This window comes from Pseudophryne corroboree, chromosome 5 (assembly GCF_028390025.1).
Source record: "Pseudophryne corroboree isolate aPseCor3 chromosome 5, aPseCor3.hap2, whole genome shotgun sequence".
Taxonomy (NCBI): domain Eukaryota; kingdom Metazoa; phylum Chordata; class Amphibia; order Anura; family Myobatrachidae; genus Pseudophryne; species Pseudophryne corroboree.
Genome location: NC_086448.1, coordinates 684,441,079 through 684,463,459, shown reverse-complemented (window position 1 = coordinate 684,463,459; position 22,381 = coordinate 684,441,079). Strand labels below are relative to the sequence as shown.

The 22,381-nt window shown below is 49.4% G+C and overlaps 1 protein-coding gene across 2 annotated transcripts in view; it reads right to left on the bottom strand.

Moving 5' to 3' along the window:
• Positions 1 to 22,381, bottom strand: part of CLVS1 (clavesin 1) — a 192,701-nt gene that overhangs the window by 69,074 nt on the left and 101,246 nt on the right. For both annotated transcript variants that reach the window (XM_063923777.1, XM_063923778.1), the window contains exon 5: positions 7,164 to 7,399. In XM_063923777.1, coding sequence (XP_063779847.1) covers positions 7,164 to 7,399 — 236 coding nt within the window. The remainder of the gene's footprint in view (positions 1 to 7,163; positions 7,400 to 22,381) is intronic.

Genomic DNA, 22,381 nt, shown 5'->3' with positions numbered 1-22,381 from the left:
GCTGAGGCCATTTATTAAAGAATACACACACTCTCTGAAAATATTTTCATTCATGATCACATATTTATTAATGAATTCACACAGGTTTTTGTAGAATTCCAGTGTATATATATATATATATATATATATATATATACATATAATAGTAATTTTAAGGCATACCAATAAAAATTGTTATTTTATGATTGTTCTATGAAAAAATAAATCCTTGTGTTACCTCAGATAAGAGTGCTCCCTACCAGGGTCATCTTTTGTCTTCTCTGTAAGCCTCCCCTTGTTTTGATGTATGTATAAAGAAGAAAGAAAAAAAAAACCACGGGTAGGTGGTATACAATTATGGATGGACTGCCGAGTGCCGACACAGAGGTAGCTACAGCCGTGGACTACCGTACTGTACTGTGTCTGCTGCTAATATAGACTGGTTGATAATGAGATGTAGTATGTATAAAGAAAAAAAAACCACGGGTAGGTGGTATACAATTATGGATGGACTGCCGAGTGCCGACACAGAGATAGCTACAGCCGTGGACTACCGTACTGTACTGTGTCTGCTGCTAATATAGACTGGATGATAATGAGATGTAGTATGTATAAAGAAGAAAGAAAAAAAAAACCACGGGTAGGTGGTATACAATTATGGATGGACTGCCGAGTGCCGACACAGAGGTAGCTACAGCCGTGAACTACCGTACTGTGTCTGCTGCTAGTATAGACTGGATGATAAATAATGATATAAAAAATATATATATATCACTACTGCAGCCGGACAGGTATATATTATATAATGACGGACCTGCTGGACACTGTCTGTCAGCAGAATGAGTTTTTTAATTTTTATAGAATAAAAAAACACCACACAAGTCACACGACGAGTGTACTTTTTCAGGCAGACATTCAATCACAATATATATACTATACTGGTGGTCAGTGTGGTCAGGTCACTGGTCACAGTGGTCAGTGGTCAGTCACACTGGCAGTGGCACTCTGGCAGCAAAAGTGTGCACTGTTTAATATGTACTCCTGGCTCCTGCTATAACCTATAACTGCTCCCCAGTCTCCCCCACAATTAAGCTGTGTGAGCACAGTCAGATATTATACATAGATGATGCAGCACACTGGGCTGAGCACAGATATGGTATGTGAGTGTGACTGAGTCACTGTGTATCGTTTTTTTCAGGCAGAGAACAAGAACAGAACGGATTATTAAATAATAATAAATAATAAAACTGCACTGGTGGTCAGGTCACTGGTCATCAGTCACTAGTATAACTCCTCGTAAGCTCCAGTAAGTAAATGAAGTGTCTCACTCTCACTCTCCTATCTATTTTAATTTCTAAACGGAGAGGACGCCAGCCACGTCCTCTCCCTATCAATCTCAATGCACGTGTGAAAATGGCCGCGACGCGCGGCTCCTTATATAGAATCCGAGTCTCGCGATAGAATCCGAGCCTCGCGAGAATCCGACAGCGTGATGATGACGTTCGGGCGCGCTCGGGTTAACCGAGCAAGGCGGGAAGATCCGAGTCGCTCGGACCCGTGTAAAAAAACATGAAGTTCGGGCGGGTTCGGATTCAGAGAAACCGAACCCGCTCATCTCTAGTGGCCACGAGAAACTTTATTGAAATTGCATGTAGCCACAGGGATCATTGTGTCTTATAACCAATGCAGGGAATGGCACTGATGTTCCCATTTGAATGTATGTATCTGTGTTTTTGTCTCCCCCCCCCACCAGAATGTAACAGTGGGGTTAAGGTGCAATCAGGGAGATTTCTGGACTATTCAGGGAGTCAGGGAGATTGCTGCTATTTCAGGGAGTCTCCTGCTGAATGAGGGAGGGAAGGCAAATATGCCTAAGCCTAACAAAAGGCAAAAGGTAAATTACTGTCCTCCAATAAGAAATAAATACATAAAAATAAAACAAGTCAATATTAAAGAATATTATGTATTAATGGTTTACTGTACTATACATTACTTCCAATTGTGCTTTTACAGTCCAGGGGGTGGCTGGCAAACTTTTAGCCTCGAGGGCAAATTAAATCAAGTGGCCCTAGCTTTTCTACTAGCACATAGCAATGGCAAAATGGATGTGACAGATAAAAAACTGCAGGCATGGTTTATCTAATGGGGATGCAGTTTAAATGTGTAGTGAAATATCTGAAAAATCATTATGTCTAAGAACAATACATTGCCTTCCAGCGCTGTCTGACAAACGAAGTATTCTAATGACTTCTATAAAACATAGGAAACGATGGGCCTAATTCAGATGTGGATGGAGTGGCGGTCACTTCCTTGGAAGCAGCAGTGATAGCGCTGTATGGTGATGCAGCAGGAGGTGTCTATTACAAGTAGATGCCTCCTGCTGCAGTAGTGATCTGACCTGTATCCTAGGACGCAGGCATCGGATCACTGACTCCCCACTGGACAGCTTACACAGATTCCTGCCCTTTTCTCTCCCCCTAAACAGCAGTGACACTCCTCCATTATGGGAAACTAAGGGTGTTGCCACCCGTCCCCACCCCAAAATGGCAGCAGACTGTCTATCACTGACAATCTGCTGCCATTCTACTTACTAAATCGCAGGACCCATTTGTGCACGCACTCAACAGGCAGCCATTTTCTGCTAGCCCCTGCTGTTCAGTAGCCAGACAGGGGGGTTAAATGTTATAACTCTGAGCAGTCGGACCTCTGTTTGCCTCCCGCAGCCAGGCGGCCCTGGATCACTTAAATTTTACTGGCCCAGGGGGCAGATGACACCCTGCCCCCTTGCCATCCAGCCTCTGCGCCAGTCTGATAATGATTAATAGTAATGACCATTTCCAGCCTTCAGATAAGTTGCAAAATAAAATAAAACATTTGGAAGCAATAAAAGTTTTGCACACAAAGTTATTATCCCTGAAGCAGCATTACCATGTTAATTTCCTTGCCATGGTAGATTAGGATACATGAAATAGTTATTGAATTACTGTGTATGAGCTGTCCCCCATTTACTTATATATAAGTAGATAATGCAAAGCTTCTTATACATCGCAATTACTGTACTGTGGCTCTCATTATTTTCACCTCCCCCACACAGTAATCACTTTAGCAAACCATGGAGAAAGTATGTATGTCCCCCAATGGAAATTACGTATGGAGGGAGGGTTGGTGACCATACATGCAGGCATGTAAGTGGACTCTTTGCCGCCCAGATTCCCCCTACAACGTGTTTCACGTTAGATCAGTGATTGCCAAAAGTGGGTGCTACCCTTGCTGGGAGATGCTGGATTGCCCTAGGCTACTGCTAAGAAGCAAATAGTTGATAGGGAAGGCCCTGGAGCAGGGAACAAAATCAGTAATCACATTAAAGTGTGTATACGCATCTATGATATCTTGCAAGCACTTGGGGCTCAATCAGTCACATGCGTATTTCTATGTATGAGCCTTTCCTTAAAAAGGAGGAAACTCAGAAGTGGTTTGTCTCAGCATGATGGGCAGACTTCAGGGACTATGGGATCTCTGTGTCCCAGAACAAGTCAGGTAGAGGGGTGGCCTGCGAGTTAATAAGAAGGTTGCCTGGGGTGTCAGGGGCATGGCCATGGAGTGACAGCGCTGGTGGGGTGGATGATGTGAGGGGCTCAGAATTTAGGCATGGGGAAGATCATTGTGCCTGCTGGTAACTGTGTTGTGTACGGGTGATTATGAACCAGGTTCCCCTCTGACTTCTCCTCAGTCTGAATTTGTCCTAGTGATGGCTGCTCAAAGGGGCCTTTAGATTCACTATTTGAGACTGCCACAATGAAGTGCACTACATTTAGGAGGTATAATAAGGCGGTGTTTAGAATCCTACGTGGTATCTGGGTTCACTGCTCTTACATGGGTGTGATATATGGGTGCTTTGTCACTGTTGTTACATGTGCTCTCTATGTCTATAGGTTATATAATATACAGGTTGTCATGTTGAGTTAACAATGGTTCAGTATATCTCCATATTAACTGATTAACTTTTATATAGCACCAGTATATTCTGTAGCCCCTTACATTTTGGGACAAGCAGCAAGAAAAGGAAGCTGGTTATTAACACACATAATGTGACTGAAATTCGCACGAGGTCCTGCAGGATGTTATAGTACTGTTTATGGGGTGTGTATTGCGTGACCGGCGGTCAGGAGACCGCCAGTCAGCATACTGACGTCGGCATCCCAGCAGCGGAATGCCGGCAGGAGGCAGGGGCAAGCGCAACAAGCCCCTTGCAGGCCCTGTGACAACCGTGGTCGCCACAGGTTCTATTCCCACTCTATGGGTGTCATGGACACCCACAAGTGGGAATAGTCCCTGTTGGTCGACATGCCGACAGTCGGGATAGTGAGGGGCAGGATGTAGGGAAAGGTAATGTGACTGCCGGTCACATAACTACATCCCCTATGTACAGCTCAGAGATGCGAGTTACAGTAGGCGGTGTTTACAGTACCGTACTACCTAGGGTGTATGCAGAAACACATTGCTTACAGCTCCTACTGGCCCTTGCACTTAACTGAATCTCACACAAAGAGCTGCCAAGCAGTATAAGAACACAAGAATATGATACATGAGGGTAAGCAACATACACTACACTGCATATTAGTCTGGCCAGATTACAGTGGACACATGTGCTTAGTGGTACAGTGTATTATTCACAGTGGTGCAAGTGTGTGGGTACGGGTGGGTACGGCGTCCCCGTGAGAATTTAGCCGTGGGTACGCCGTACCCACACCGACGGGCCGCCGCTCCTCTTCCCTCCCTCTGCTGCTCCCCGCCGTCCCAGCCGCACCCGCCGCTGATGTGAGGGGAGGAGAGCGCACCCTGCGCCTCTCCTTCCCCTCAGTCTCCGGCGAGTGTCTCAGTTTAATTCAGCGCCGATCCGTGAGCCAATCAGAGCTCGCACCGCGAGCTCTGATTGGCTCACGGATCGGCGCTGAATTAAACTGAGACACCCGCCGGAGACTGAGGGGAAGGAAAGGCGCAGGGTGCGCTGTCCTCCTCTCACACAGACAGATGGCAGCGGTGAGCAGGGGAGGAGGGGGGGACACATGTATACCTGACACTGGGGGATATCTGGCTCTGGGGGGGGGGCATGTTATACCTGGCACTGGGGGGGGGGCATGTATACCTGGCACTGGGGGATATCTGGCACTGGGGGGGGGGGGGGGGGCATGTATACCTGGCACTGGGGGGCCATGTTATACCTGGCACTGGGGGGGCATGTATACCTGGCACTGGGGGATATCTGGCACTGGGGGGGGGGGGGCATGTATACCTGGCACTGGGGGATATCTGGCACTGGGGGGGCATGTATACCTGGCACTGGGGGATATCTGGCACTGGGGGGGCATGTATACCTGGCACTGGGAGATATCTGGCACTGTGGGGGGGGGCATTTATACCTGGCACTGGGGGATATCTGGCACTGGGGGGGCATGTATACCTGGCACTGGGAGCATATCTGGCACTGGGGGGGACTTGTGTACCTGGCACTGGGGGATATCTGGCACTGGGGGCATATCTGGCACTAGAAGGACATGTGTATCTGGCACTGGGGGCATATCTGGCACTGGGGGGGACATGTGTATGTGGCACTGTGGCCATATCTGGCACTGCGGAGACATGTGTATCTGGCACTGGGGCATATCTGGCAATGGGGGCATACTTGTGTATCTGGCACTGGGGGCATATCTGGCACTGTGGGCATATCTGGCACTGGGGGCATACTTGTGTATCTGGCCCTGGGGGCATTTCTGTATCTGGCACTGGGGGCATATCTGGCACTGTAGGGGCATTTCTGTATCTGGCACTGGGGGGCAATGTATATCTGACACAGCGGGGGCATTTGTGTATCTGGCACTGTGGGGCAATGTGTATCTGGCACTGTGAGGCAATGTGTATCTGGCACTCTGGGGACATTTGTGTATCTGGCACTCTGGGGGCATTTGTGTATCTGGCACAGTGAGGCAATGTGTATCTGGCACTCTGGGGACATTTGTGTATCTGGCACTCTGGGGGCATTTGTGTATCTGTCACGGTGAGGCAATGTATATCTGGCACTGTGGGGCAATGTATATCTGTCACTGTGGGGCAATGTATATCTGGCACTGTGGGGCAACGTGTATCTGGCACTATTGGGGTCATACGTGTATCTGCCCCTCCCCCCATATGTGTACCACGCCCCCATTTTCATTGGCCACACCCCATGTGACATTTGGCCACACCCATTTTTTGTACCCGTAAGGCATTTTTTCTACTTGCACCACTGATTATTCAGTCACACAGTAAAAATGAGATTCACAGATCCTATGATATTTGTTGAGGTTTTTACCTGGTGAAGGAACCACACATACAGTATAATGAGCCCTGGAGCATTGAGAGGTGAGGAGTGGGTATAAGAGGGGCTGAGTCACTGTAAGGAGTGCAGTGGAAATGTGACCATGCCCCCATGCTATGCCGCGATCATCCCCTCCCACTGCTGCTTGCACCCACACATGAGGATGCGTAGTCGGGTCTTCTCCAGCGGTCAATTCCACCCAGCACCCATATCCACCCATTGTCTCAATGGTCCTGGGTGATCCGCATTTATTTTGAGGTGATGGGGAGACTGCTCCATTGATATTATCCATTGCCATCCTGCCTCTACTGTCCACAGATCACGTTGACCATAGAAGGGGAGTGGTGAGGACATACCTAGAGGTGTGCATGGACATATTCATGCATGCTTCCACTTATTGGACTGTCTGTGGTGGTCAGCAGATTGCGGCATTGATAGGACTGCTTTGCTATTTACATTCTGGAGTACACATCTTTGTCCCTATTCTCCTAATGTAAACCAGCTGTCTCTTAGTAATGCAAGTCTGACGTAGTATCTGACCCCTTCTGATACAGGACTGTTATTATAATGGACATTGATTGGACACAGGACTGGAATAATCTATTGGTATATTTCTGAGGGTCCGATATGCAGCAGATATGCAGTGATGTTTGGTGGCACATCCCGCTGAATTGAATCAGCCCTTTAAAGTTTGAATTCTGATTCTGAATAAAGTTCAGTTTATTTTTTTATTTCAGAAATTTGTAAGTAATTATAAAATATAAATCATTTAATCATGTAATTACTGTATTTCTCTACACTGAGCAATAGCAACACAAGAAATCATTACCTTTTCATGTATTTTGGAGAACACTCTCTTTCTATGTTGCTGGGTGCATACTTCACATGTATAGCATTGTAGGAAGTGTGCGTATACTCATTTTCGTCGTTGTAATCCGGACCAAGCAATGTCCTAGCCCAGGTCCCCATATCATAAGGGGGAAGCGTACCCCCAAATTCAGACGGCAAACATTCTGGGTGAATTAATTGATGCAGACTATTCAGATTGTTACCATGAAGAAATATCTGTAAAACAAAAACATACAGTATGTATAATATGTACATTATTATTAGTATATTATTATTATTATTATTATTATTACAATTATTACAGTATGTATAATATGTACATTATTATTAGTATATTATTATTATTATTATTATTATTATTACAATTATTTATTATAAATAATTTATAAGGCACCGCAAAAATGTGCAGCAAAAGGGTTACAGAGGGAGGATGTGTGTGCGCAATGAGGGTGACACAGAGGGAGTGTGTGTGTGTGTGTGTGTGTGTGTGTGTGTGTGTGAGTGTGTGTGTAGGGGGGATGACCCAGAGGGAGTATGTGTGTATGTAATGGGGTGGATTGGCCATAGGGCTCACCAGGAAGATTCCTAGTAGGCGGACGTGTCTGTGGGGTCTGTTTTGTGTGTTGTTATGTGGCCCCCACCTGACAAGCAGCCCATCGTACTCGGGGGCTAATTCAGACCTGATCGCTGCTATACGTTTTCGCACAGCGGGCGATCAGGTCTGAACTGCGCATGTGTATGCACCACAATGCGCAGGTGCGATGGTCTGCAGTGACGGGGAGCGACAGGCAGCGACGGGATGGTGCGAAAAATCCGATCGCAAGAACACCATCCCCACACTGGTGGCAGAATTATTCTGAGGGGATGTTTTTCAGCAGCAGGTACTGGTAAACGGTTTCAAGTCGGGGGGGGGGGGGGGGGTGTTAATACTTTAGCAAGGAACTGCACCTCTTGTGCTGCCTATGGGCCTAATTCAGACCTGATCGTAGCAGCAACTTTGTTAGCAGATGGGCACTGGGGGTGTATGTGTGGGGAAGGTTACACAGGGAGAATGTGTGTGTGTGTGTGTGTGTGTGTGTGTGTGTGTCTGTGTGTGTAGGGAGGGAGAGTGACATAGAGAATGTGTGGGTGTAGGCAGAGCCGGCCCTAACCAATATGATGCCCTAGGCAAGATTTTGGCTGGTGCCCCCGAACACCGCCGCTAGTTCTGCAAGAGATGCCTGGCATGAGTCAGCTGGCAGCTCTGCTAACGTCGTGCGCCTTTTGTTTATGAAAATGCATCTTATTTGCATTACTATGTGGCTAGGATGGACAAGCAGCTTCTCCTGATTAAAATGATATGCAGCATGCCTATATTCTGTGTGCGACTTCAGCTGTATCTGCATACGAAATGCTACATTACAGTGATTTCCAGGAATACACACAGAATATAGGCATGCCGCATATCATTTTAATCAGCAGAAGCTGCTGGTGCCCCTAAGCATACAAAATGTCCTAGGCATTTGCCTAGTTTGCCTATGCCTAAGGCCGGCTCTGGGTGTAGGGAGGGTGACACAGAGGAAGAATGTGGTGTGTAGAGAACGGTGACACTGAGAGTGTATGTGTATGTGTGTGTGTTTGTGTGTGTGTGTGTGTGTGTGTGTGTGTGTGTGTGTGTGTGTGTGTAGGGAGGGAGAGTGACATAGAGAATGTGTGTGTTAGGGAGAGTGACACAGAGGGTGGATGTGTGTGTGTGTGTGTGTTTGTGTGTGTAGGGAAGGAGAGTGACATAGAGAATGTGTGTTAGGAAGGGTGACACAGAGGGAGGATGTGTATGCACTGTATGCAGAAAGGGTAAAACAGAGGTTGTGCATATCTCCCAACTGTCCCAATTTTTGATGGACAGTTGCTTTTTTTGGGATTGTCCCGCTGTCCCACCCGCGTGCTGCAGTGTCCTGCGGTGGTGAGGGGGCAGTTGGGAGGCTCCTATCACTCACCGCTCTGCTGCAGAGCAGCAGTGTATAGATGCTGTGCTCATGCGCACAGCGTCTATACACAGGAGACAGAGAGACTGGGGCATGGCCAGCAGCTCACAGAGCGCTGGCCATGCCCCCACTGTGACGAATACGGGAGGCGTGGCAGGCGGTCACTGCATTGCCATGAAGCCACACCTTCTTTTCCGAGACCATGCCCTCTTTTCGGGTGGCGCAGCAAGGTCCCTCCTCATGATTACTAAAAGTTGGGAGGTATGGGTTTTGTGTGTGTGTATAGGGAGGGTTACACAAAGGGCAGATGTGTGTGTGTGTAGGTAGGGCCACACAGAGGGAGGATGTGTGTGTGTGTGTATAGGGAGGGTAACACAGAGGGAGGATATATGTATGTAGGGAGGGTAACACAGAGGGAGGATGTGTGTGTGTAGGAAGGTGACACAGAGGGCAGATGTATGTGTGTATGGAGGGTGACACATAGGGAGGGTATACATATGTTGGGAGGGTGACAGAGGCAGGATATGTGTGTGAAGGGAGGGTGACACTGAGGCTGCATGTGTATGTGTGTAGGGAGGGTGACACTGAGGCTGCATGTGTATATGTGTAGGGAGGGTGACACTGAGGCTGCATGTGTATGTGTGTAGGGTGGGTGACACTGAGGCTGCATGTGTGTGTGTGTGTGTGTGTGTGTGTGTGTGTGTGTGTAGGGAGGGTGACACTGAGGGTGGATGTGTGTGTGTATAGGGAGGGTGATACTGAGGCTGCATGTGTATGTGTGTAGGTAGGGTGACACTGAAGCTGCATGTGTGTGTGTGTGTGTGTGTGTGTGTGTGTGTGTATGTGCATACCTCCCAACTGTCCCAATTTCAGCGGGACAGTCCCGCTATTCAGACACTGTCCCGCTGTCCCTCCAGCGGGTCGCAGTGTCCCGCGTGCGGGGGGCAGTTGGGGGAGGCTTTGATCACCCGCTGCTCTGCAAAGCAAAGCAGCCGGTGATCACTGAATAGATGCCATGCACAAGCGCACAGCATCTATTCAATGCTGGGAGGGGAGCAGGGGGCTGCCTAGCTGCTCGGGGAGCGCTGGGCACGCGTCAAAATGGCAAAAATGGGTCTGGAGCGCTCGACCACGCCCACTTGGTCGATGCCACGCCCCCTCTATGGCAAGCCACGCCCCCTTTTGGGTCGCACGCGGCTTAGCCGCGCAGGGGTCCCTCTTCCTCCCCTTTCAAAGATGGGAGGTATGGTGTGTGTGTGTGAGTGTGTGTGTGTGTGTGTGTGTGTGTGTGTGTGTGTGTGTGTGTGTGTGTAGGGAGGGTGACACTGAGGGTGGATGTGTGTCTATAGGGAGGGTGACACTGAGGGTGCAGGTGTGTGTATGGAGGATGACACAGAGGAGGAGTGTGTGTGTGTGTGTGTGTGTGTGTGTTGTAGGGAGGATGACTTAGAGGGTGGATGTGGTGTTGTAGGGAGGGTGACACAGGGGGATGATGTGGGTGTATGTAGGGAGGATGACATGAGTTGAGGAAGGGGAGGAGAAATCTAAGGGTACAAAAGTGGGAAGTAGATCAGGAAAGGTCTCACAATTGCAGGATCAAGAGAAGATTTTTTTTTAAGATGGTTGAAAACATTATTGTGTTTAATGGATGTGGAGAATAATGTTCTAAAGGAGGAGTGGAGATGGGGAGAAGGCTGTAGGGGCCAGGCAGGAGGAGTAGACGACAGAATACAATGGACATTACACACAGAAACAGGTCAGTAGCGGGGAAGGGATGGGGTGGGGGGAGGATAATGCCACAAGGTGGGTTGGTTAGAGGGTGCATGTTACAGGAGAAGACAAATGAGCATAGTTATGACATGGATAGTACATATATAACATTGATAGAAACATTACAGGCAGAGCCGTCTTAACAGAAGTGTAGTTCCCTGGGCAAAGCAATGCATTAGGGTCCCTACCCTTCCTTTAGTGGTAGGGGTGGGGGGTGCTATCAGCAACAGGTTTGATGTCCCTGTGGGCAGTAAGGGGTGTTATATCTTCCGCTCAGCATGTAGGAACACGAGCAGTAATTTCTGCTAATTACTCCTTTACTGCACAGATGGTGGGAGATGGGGTGGGTGGGAGAACACTAAACTGTAGTAGGGGGCATTGGGCTGAATAAAGGGGCCCCGGTACATGCAGAGTGGTAGAGGGTGTTTAATAATCAGGGGAGGGATGGATAGTGGAATGGGCTTAATATTCCTAATTTTCCGGTGTGGGGGGGGGGGGGGGGGGGGGCAGCTTGCTTGACTGCAGATGTCTCCAGTTTCTGGAATTAGATTTCTTAGCTTTTAATTGGATAAAAAAACTAGAGAGCCCTAATAGGTACTGGGGACTCATGGATCAGAGTTCTGGTGCCAGAGCAATCCGCCAATGAAAATCTAAAACTGCATACCAATGTGTGGAGCAGGCGCAGGGACCAGCTGGGCATAGTAGAGACAAGCTGCTAGTGTCCACCTATAGGGAAGAGTCACAACTTTTGGAGTATACCCTCTGAAAAACTCTAAGTCAGACACAACCCAAGATATCTGGCTGGGAAGAGCAATTAACACGCTCAAGTGGGGGCCATTGCTTTGAAGTCAGATATCTCCTGTTCCCCAGGGACGATTTTCCAAAATCTGGAATAAGGGGACCCTCAGCTATCAGTCTGGAGCCCTTAGGCAACTGCCCATTGATTGAGCCCATACGAAAAGATGGCCCTGATTCTAGGCAGAGGCAGGGAGCATTGTGTAACTGCTTTTCTCCTGCAGCAACAATAATGTTGTGAACCTTAGGCTACTGTATGTCTCTCATCCCATCCCATTAATGTAATATCTTTCTCTTTCTTTCTCCTTCTCTTTCTCTACTACTCTCTTTCAATATCATTTCTGTGCAAGATGTAGTTTAAAATAAGAATTTACTCACCGGTAATTCTATTTCTCGTAGTCCGTAGTGGATGCTGGGAACTCCGTAAGGATCATGGGGAATAGACGGGCTCCGCAGGAGACTGGGCACTCCAAAGAAAAGATTAGGTACTATATCTGGTGTGCACTGGCTCCTCCCTCTATGCCCCTCCTCCAGACCTCAGTTAGGGAAACTGTGCCCGGAAGAGCTGACATTACAAGGAAAGGATTTTTGGAATCCAGGGTAAGACTCATACCAGCCACACCAATCACACCGTACAACTTGTGATAACTATACCCAGTTAACAGTATGAACAACAACTGAGCCTCACTCAACGGATGGCTCATAACAATAACCCTTATTTATGCAATAACTATATACATGTATTGCAGAGAGTTCGCACTTGGGACGGGCGCCCAGCATCCACTACGGACTACGAGAAATAGAATTACCGGTGAGTAAATTCTTATTTTCTCTGACGTCCTAGTGGATGCTGGGAACTCTGTAAGGACCATGGGGATTATATCAAAGCTCCCAAACAGGCGGGAGAGTGCGGATGACTCTGCAGCACCGAATGAGCAAACACAAGGTCCTCCTCAGCCAGGGTGTCAAACTTGTAGAACTTTGCAAAGGTGTTTGAACCCGGCCAAGTAGCCGCTCGGCAAAGCTGTAAAGCCGAGACCCCTCGGGCAGCCGCCCAAGAAGAGCCCACCTTCCTTGTGGAATGGGCTTTTACTGATTTTGGATGCGGCAATCCAGCCGCAGAATGAGCCAGCTGAATCGTGCTACAGATCCAGCGAGCAATAGTTTGCTTTGAAGCAGGAGCACCCAGCTTGTTGGGTGCATACAGGATAAACAGCGAGTCAGTCTTCCTGACTCCAGCCGTTCTGGAAACATATATTTTCAAAGCCCTGACTACGTCCAGCAACTTGGAGTCCTCCAAGTCCCGAGTAGCCGCAGGCACCACAATAGGTTGGTTCAAATGAAACGATGATACCACCTTTGGGAGAAATTGGGGACGAGTCCTCAATTCTGCCCTGTCCATATGGAAGATCAGATATGGGCTTTTACATGACAAAGCCGCCAATTCCGACACACGCCTAGCCGATGCTAAGGCCAACAGCATGACCACTTTCCACGTGAGATACTTTAGTTCCACGGTCTTAAGTGGCTCAAACCAGTGGGATTTCAGGAAATCCAACACAATGTTAAGATCCCAGGGTGCCACTGGTGGCACAAAAGGGGGCTGAATATGCAGCACTCCCTTAACAAACGTCTGAACCTCAGGCAGTGAAGCCAGTTCTTTTTGAAAGAAAATGGATAGGGCCGAAATCTGGACCTTTATGGACCCCAATTTTAGGCCCATAGTCACCCCTGACTGTGGGAAGTGCAGGAATCGACCCAGCTGGAATTCCTCTGTAGGGGCCGTCCTGGCCTCACACCAAGCAACATATTTTTGCCATATACGGTGATAATGCTTTGCTGTCACGTCCTTCCTAGCCTTTATCAGCGTAGGAATAACTTCATCCGGAATGCCTTTTTCCGCTAGGATCCGGTGTTCAACCGCCATGCCGTCAAACGCAGCCGCGGTAAGTCTTGGAACAGACAGGGCCCTTGTTGCAGCAGGTCCTGTCTGAGAAGCAGAGGCCATGGATCCTCTGTGCGCATTTCTTGTAGTTCCGGGTACCAAGCCCTTCTTGGCCAATCCGGAACAATGAGTATTGTTCTTATTCCTCTCTTTCTTACTATTCTCAGTACCTTGGGTATGAGAGGAAGAGGAGGAAACACATATACCGACTGGTACACTCACGGTGTCACTAGGGCGTCCACAGCTATCGCCTGAGGGTCCCTTGACCTGGCGCAATATCTTTTTAGCCTTTTGTTGAGGCGGGACGCCATCATGTCCACCTGTGGCAGTTCCCATCGCTTTGCAATCTGTGTGAAGACTTCTTGATGAAGTCCCCACTCTCCCGGGTGGAGGTCGTGTCTGCTGAGGAAGTCTGCTTCCCAGTTGTCCACTCCCGGAATGAACACTGCTGACAGTGCTTGCACGTGATTCTCCGCCCACCGAAGAATCTTTGTGGCTTCCGCCATTGCCATCCTGCTTCTTGTGCCGCCCTGGCGGTTTACATGGGCGACCGCCGTGATGTTGTCTGACTGAATCAGCACTGGCCGGTTTCGAAGCAGGGGCTCTGCTTTGACTCAGGGCGTTGTAAATGGCCCTTAGTTCCAGTATATTTATGTGTAGAGAAGTCTCCAGACTTGACCACAGCCCTTGGAAGTTTCTTCCCTGAGTGACTGCCCCCCAACCTCGGAGGCTTGCATCCGTGGTCACCAGGACCCAGTCCTGTATGCCGAACCTGCGGCCCTCGAGAAGGTGAGCACTCTGCAGCCACTACAGAAGAGACACCCTGGCCCATGGGGACAGGGTGATCAGCCGATGCATCTGAAGATGCGATCCGGACCACTTGTCCAACAGATCCCACTGAAAGATCCTTGCATGGAACCTGCCGAAGGGAATGGCTTCGTATGAAGCCACCATCTTTCCCAGGACTCGCGTGCAGTGATGCACCGATACCTGTTTTGGTTTCAGGAGGTCCCTGACCAGAGATGATAATTCCTGGGCCTTCTCCACCGGGAGAAACACCTTCTTCTGTTCTGTGTCCAGAATCATGCCCAGGAAAAGCAGACGCGTCGTAGCAATCAGCTGCGACTTTGGAACATTCAGAATCCAGCCGTGCTGTTGCAACACTTCCTGAGAGAGTGCTACGCTGATCAACAACTGCTCTCTGGACCTCGCCTTTATGAGGAGATCGTCCAAGTACGGGATAACTATAACTCCCTTCTTCCGAAGGAGTATCATCATTTCGGCCATTACCTTGGCAAATATCCTCGGTGCCGTGGACAGGCCAAACGGCAACGTCTGGAACTGGTAATGACAGTCCTGTACCACAAACCTGAGGTACTCCTGGTGAAGTGGGTAAATGGGGACATGCAAGTAAGCATCCTTGATGTCCAGCGACACCATAAAATCCCCCTCTTCCAGGCTTGCAATAACCGCTCTGAGCGATTCCATTTTGAACTTGAATTTCTTTATATAAGTGTTCAAGGATTTTAAATTCAGAATGGGTCTCACGAACCGTCCGGTTTCGGTACCACAAACATTGTGGAATAGTAACCCCTTCCCTGTTGAAGGAGGGGGACCCTGATAATCACTTGCTGGAGGTACAGCTTGTGAATTGCCGCCAGTACTACCTCCCTTTCCATGGGGGAAGCTGGCAAGGCTGATTTGAGGTAACAGCGGGGGGGAGTCGCTTCGAATTCCAGCTTGTATCCCTGAGATACAATTTGTACAGCCCAGAGATCCACCTGTGAGCGAACCCACTGGTTGCTGAAGTTTCGGAGACGCGCCCCCACCGCACCTGGCTCCGCCTGTGGAGCCCCAACGTCATGCGGTGGACTTAGTGGAAGCAGGGGAGGACTTTTGTTCCTGGGAACTGGCTGCATGGTGCAGCTTCTTACCTCTACCCCTGCCTCTGGCAAGAAAGGATGCGCCCCTGACCCTCTTGCCTTTCTGAGAACGAAAGGACTGCATTTGATAATACGGTGCTTTCTTAGGCTGTGAGGAAACCTGAGGCAAGAAAGTCGACTTTCCAGCTGTCGCTATGGACACGAGGTCCGATTGACCGTCCCCAAACAATTCCTCACCCTTATAAGGCAAAACCTCCATGTGTTTTTTAGAATCAGCATCTCCTGTCCATTGCCGAGTCCATAAGACCCTCCTGGCAGAAATGGACATAGCATTAATTCTAGAGCCCAGCAGGTAAATGTCCCTCTGAGCATCCTGCCTATATAAGACTACGTCTTTTATATGGCGCAGGGTTAGCAAAACAGTATCCCTGTCGAGGGAATCTATGTCGTCTGACAGAGTATCTGTCCATGCTGCTACAGCACTACACATCCAGGCTGAAGCAATAGCAGGTCTCAGTAGAGTACCAGAGTGTGTATACACTGACTTCAGGATAGCTTCCTGCTTTCTATCCGCAGGCTCCTTTAGGGCGGCCGTATCCTGAGACGGCAGGGCCACCTTTTTAGATAAGCGTGTCAGCGCCTTGTCCACCCTAGGGGATGTTTCCCAACGTAACCTGTCCGTTGACGGGAAAGGGTACGCCATCAGTAACCTCTTAGAAATCACTAGTTTCTTATCAGGGGAACTCCACGCTTCTTCACATAATTCATTTAATTCATCAGATGGAGGAAAAGTCACTGGCTGCTTTTTCTCCCCAAACATATAAACCCTCTTGGTATTAACAGGGTTAATCTCAGAAATGTGTAATACATCTTTCATTGCAATAATCATGTATCGGATGGCCTTGGTCATTTTAGACTGTAAATGTGCCTCATCATCGTCGACACTTGAGTCGGACTCCGTGTCGACATCTGTGTCAACCATCTGAGATAGAGGGCGTTTATGAGCCCCTGACGGTTTCTGAGTCGCCTGGGCAGGCGCGGGCTGAGACCCAGGCTGTCCCAAGGCTGCAGCGTCATCAAACCTTTTATGTAAGGAGCTTACATTGTCGTTTAAGACCTTCCACATATCCATCCAATCAGGTGTCGGCCCCGACGGGGGCGACACCACACTTATCTGCCCTTGCTCCGCCTCCACGTAACCCTCCTCATCAAACATGTCGACACAGCCGTACCGACACACCGCACACACACAGGGAATGCTCAGACTGAGGACAGGACCCCACAAAGTCCTTTGGGGAGACAGATGCTGCTTTCACATCGCAAAACCTGCTTTTGAAATGGTATTTGAAACGGTTCTTAAAACGGGTCTGAGCAGTTAAACCCCTTTCACATCTCATGTTGTAACCAGTAAATTACCATTTCATTACCGTTTTGGTACCTTTCACACTGAACCCGTTTCACCCATAGAAAACAGTGGTTGTCATTATAAATGGACTTTTCTGGCCCACACATTATTAATAATTATTAATTAATTCATTATTAATAATTTGGATAGTCGTACGATGGAACCCAGCAGCTTGAAGCATATCTATTTATATTAGAAGGGATTAGGTACTTGGTTTGTCTTTTTTGAAGGCACAAGTATTATTTATATATTTTTTAAAATATATATATATTTTTTCAGATGGAATGGTAAAATTCAGAAAAAAAATGGCGTGGGGTCCCCCCTCCAAAGCATAACCAGCCTCGGGCTCTTCGTGCTGGTCCTGGTTCTAAAAATGCGGGGAAAAAATTGACAGGGGATCCCCCGTATTTTTAAAACCAGCACCGGGCTTTGCGCCTGGTGCTGGTGCAAAAAATACGGGGGACAAAAAGAGTAGGGGTCCCCCGTATTTTTTACACCAGCATCGGGCTCCACTAGCTGGACAGATAATGCCACAGCCGGGGGTCACTTTTATACAGTGCTCTGCGGCCGTGGCATTAAATATCCAACTAGTCACCCGTGGCCGGGGTACCCTGGGGGAGTGGGGACCCCTTCAATCAAGGGGTCCCCCCCCCAGCCACCCAAGGGCCAGGGGTGAAGCCCGAGGCTGTCCCCCCCATCCATTGGCTGCGGATGGGAGGCTGATAGCCTTGAGTAAAATTACAGAATATTGTTTTTTCCAATAGTACTACAAGTCCCAGCAAGCCTCCCCCGCAAGCTGGTACTTGGAGAACCACAAGTACCAGCATGCGGAGGAAAACCGGGCCCGCTGGTACCTGTAGTACTACTGGAAAAAAAATACCCAAATAAAAACAGGAGACACACACCGTGAAAAGTACAACTTTATTACACACTGCCGACACACACATACTTACCTATGTTGACACGAAGCAGTCGGTCCTCTTCTCCAAGTAGAATCCACGGGTACCTGAAAATAAAAGATAATTATACTCACCTGATCCATGGTCCAGAGATAAATCCACGTACTTGTCAAAAAAAGAAAACGAACACCCGACCAGCGAACTGAAAGGGGTCCCATGTTGACACATGGGACCCCTTTCCCCGAATGCAGAGAGACCCCCCCCGTGACTGCTGTCACTGAAAGGTCTCGTAAGCCAATCAGCGAGCGCAACGTTCTTGCACTCTGCTGATTGGCTCTGTGCGCGTCTGAGCTGTCAGCGCATCGCACAGCTCCCTCCATTATATTCAATGGTGGGAACCTTGCGGTTAGCGGTGGGGTCACCCGCCGGTCAGCGGCTGACCGCGGGTAACCCCACCACTGACGGCAAAGTTCCCACCATTGAAAGTAATGGAGGCAGCTGTGCGATGCGCTGTCTGAGCTTAGACGCGCACAGCCAATCAGGTGAGCGCCACGGAGTAGCGCTTCCTGATTGGCTGAAGGGACCTCAGTGACAGGAGTCACGTGATGTCCCGGCATTCGGGGAAAGGGGTCTCATGTGTCAACATGGGACCCCTTTCAGTCCGGTGGTTCGGGTGTTCGTGTTTTTTTTTTGCCAAGTACGAGGATTATCTCTGGACGTGGATTTATCTCTGGACACTGGCAGGTGAGTATAATTTTTTTCACAGGTACCCTCGGATCGTCGGAGACTGTGGCAGTCGGCGTGTCAACATAGGTAAGTATGTATGTGTGTCGGCAGTGTGTAATAAAGTTGTACTTGTCACGGTGTGTGTCTCCTGTTTTTATTTGGGTATTTTTTTTTCAGTAGTACTACAGGTACCAGCGGGCCCGGTTTTCTCCCGCATGCTGGTACTTGTGGTTCTCCAAGTACCAGCTTGCGGGGGAGGCTTGCTGGGACTTGTAGTACTATTGGGGAAAAAAATATTCTGTCATTTTACTCAAGGCTATCAGCCTCCCATCCGCAGCCAATGGATGGGGGGGACAGCCTCGGGCTTCACCCCTGGCCCTTGGGTGGCTGGGGAGGGGGACCCCTTGATTGAAGGGGTCCCCACTCCCCCAGGGTACCCCGGCCAGGGGTGACTAGTTGGATATTTAATGCCACGGCCGCAGGGCACTGTATAAAAGTGACCCCCGGCTGTGGCATTATCTGTCCAGCTAGTGGAGCCCGATGCTGGTGTAAAAAATACGGGGGACCCCTACTCTTTTTGTCCCCCGTATTTTTTGCACCAGCACCAGGCGCAGAGCCCGGTGCTGGTTTTAAAAATACGGGGGATCCCCTGTCAATTTTTCCCCCGCATTTTTAGAACCAGGACCAGCTCGAAGAGCCCGAGGCTGGTTATGCTTTGGAGGGGGGACCCCACGCCATTTTTTTCCGTGTTTTTCCCGTTTAAACGTTTATAAAGCCACTCTCACATGTGTCTCCTGTGTTTTCCAAGCTGTTTCCTGGTTGTGGCTGCTGACATCACACATGGAGACAGCCTATGACCTGCTGGGGCTTGCAAATACCGTTTCAGACCCTTTCACACTGCACAGTGAAATGGGACTGAAACGGGTAGGACCCTTCTTTTTTACCGTTTCAAAATACCGGTATTTTGAAAACGGTAAATTGAAGGGGACCCTTTCACATCGCAGCTTGACCCGTTTAGGAAGCCAGTTAAAACGGCAAAATACCGGGTATAAGCTGCGGTGTGAAAGGGGTAAGAGAGAGAGTATGCCAGCACACACCACAGCGCTATATAACACAGGGATTTTCACTTATAATAAGTGATTACCCAATAGCTGCCTTATATGTTTTATTTGCGCCTAAATTTATGTGCCCCCCCCTCTCTTTTTTACCCTTCTTGTACCTGGATACTGCAGGGGAGAGCCGGGGGAGCTGCTTCCAGCGGAGCTGTGAAGAGAAAATGGCGCTGGTGTGCTGAGGAAGAAGGCCCCGCCCCCTCAGTGGCGGGCTTCTGTCCCGCTTTCTGTGTAAAAAAATGGCGGGTTTTTTTACATATATACAGTGCCAGACTGTATATATGTATTTTTATTGCCAAAAGGTACTTCAATTGCTGCCCAGGGCGCCCCCCCCCCCCCCCCCATCGCCCTGCACCCTACAGTGACCGGAGTGTGTAAGTGTGCTGGGAGCAATGGCGCTACCTTAAATGAAGACAGGAGTCTTCTGCCGCCGATTTCGTCGTCTTCAAGCTTCTGTTCTTCTGGCTCTGCGAGGGGGACGGCGGCGCGGCTCCGGGAACGGACGATCGAGGACAGGTGCCTGTGTTCGAACCCTCTGGAGCTAATGGTGTCCAGTAGCCTAAGAAGCACAAGCTAGCTGCAAGCAGGTAGGTTTGCTTCTCTCCCCTTAGTCCCACGTAGCAGTGAGTCTGTTGCCAGCAGAAGCTCACTGAAAATAAAAAACCTAATAAATACTTTCTTTACTAGTAAGCTCAGGAGAGCCCACTAGGAGCACCCAGCTCTGGCCGGGCACAGATTCTAACTGAGGTCTGGAGGAGGGGCATAGAGGGAGGAGCCAGTGCACACCAGATAGTACCTAATCTTTTCTTTGGAGTGCCCAGTCTCCTGCGGAGCCCATCTATTCCCCATGGTCCTTACGGAGTTCCCAGCATCCACTAGGACGTCAGAGAAAATAAAATTAGAACTAATTTTAAAAGGTATCTCTAATGCCACCACAGAATATTGGTGGAATCAGTGTTAATAATATACTAATTTCCTGCAACCTTAAATTGGAAATAAGCCGTTCTTAAACTTGGATTTGACAGTTCTACTGCTGGAGACTCCTCACCAACCTGGGCAATATAACTTTTAAAATATTTGTAACTTAGGCTCTCACATATACGTCCTTCCCTTCCATAAGCCACTACAGCAGATAATAAGGAGAAAGTAATGACAAGTCTTGGAATGGAGGGAGATAACCTTCTGGGCTGGAAGCGGACCACTTTGTCATGACAGGGTTGTTGCAGGGGCGGCCCGACGCATACTTGGGCTACGCAGCCACGTTGAGCGCCAGGCAGTAGAGGGCGCTGCTGCAGACAGTGAGTCACAGTGACTCACTCTCTACAGCAGTGGTGGCCAGCAAACAGCTCGATCGGCTCCCTGTCACCGCTTCCCGGCGCACACTGACGTCTCCGGTGGCAGTGACTATCTTAAATTTGGCGCTGGCCCGTGAGCCAATCAGAGCCCGCGGACCGGCAGCTGAGGCTCCTGATTGGCTGCCGGACCGCAAGCTCTGATTAGCTCACGGGCCGGCGGCGAATTAAAGATAGACACCGCCGCTGGAGACGGAGGGGTAGGAGAGGCGCACGCTGCGCTCTCCTCCCCTTACAGCAGCAGGTGAGAAGCAGTGAGCAGCACTTTTTCGGGAGGGAGGAGGCACTGTGGGGACATGTGTATCAGCACTGGGGGCATATATGGCACTATGGGAGCACTGTGGGGGCATGTGTATCAGCACTGGGGGCATATCTGGCACTGTGGGGGCATGTGTATCAGCACTGGGGGCATATCTGGCACTGTGGGAGGCACTGTGGGGGCATGTGTATCAACACTGGGGGCATATCTGGCACTGTGGGAGGCGCTGTGGGGGCATGTGTATCAGCACTGGGGGCATATCTGGCACTGTGGGGATATATGTTTCTGTACTGGGGGCAATATCTGGCACTGTGGGGATATATGTATCAGCACCGGGGGTATATCTGGCACTGTGGGGGCATGTGTATCAGCACTGGGGGCATATCTGGCACTGTGGGAGGCACTGAGGGGGCATGTGTATCAGCATTAAGGGCATATCTGGCACTGTGGGAGGCACTGTGGGGGCATGTGTATCAGCACTGGGGGCATATCTGGCATTGTGGGAGGCACTGTGGGGGCATATCTGGCACTGTGGGGATATATATGTATCTGCACTGGGGGCATACCTGGCACTGTGGGAGGATGTGTATCTGCACTGGCGGCATATTTGGCACTGTGGGGTCATGTGTATCTGCACTGGGGGCATATCTGGCACTGTGGGGATATATGTATCTGCACTGGGGGCATATCTGGCAATGTGGAAGGATGTGTATCTGCATTGGGGGCATATCTGGCACTGTGGAGGCATGTGTATCTGCACTGGGGGTATATCTGGCACTGTGGGGATATATGTATCTGCACTGGGGGCATATCTGGCACTGTGGGGATATATGTATCTGCACTGGGGGCATATCTGGCAATGTGGAAGGATGTGTATCTGCATTGGGGGCATATCTGGCACTGTGGAGGCATGTGTATCTGCACTGGGGGTATATCTGGCACTGTGGGGATATATGTATCTGCACTGGGGGCATATCTGGCAATGTGGAAGGATGTGTATCTGCATTGGGGGCATATCTGGCACTGTGGAGGCATGTGTATCTGCACTGGGGGTATATCTGGCACTGTGGGGATATATGTATCTGCAC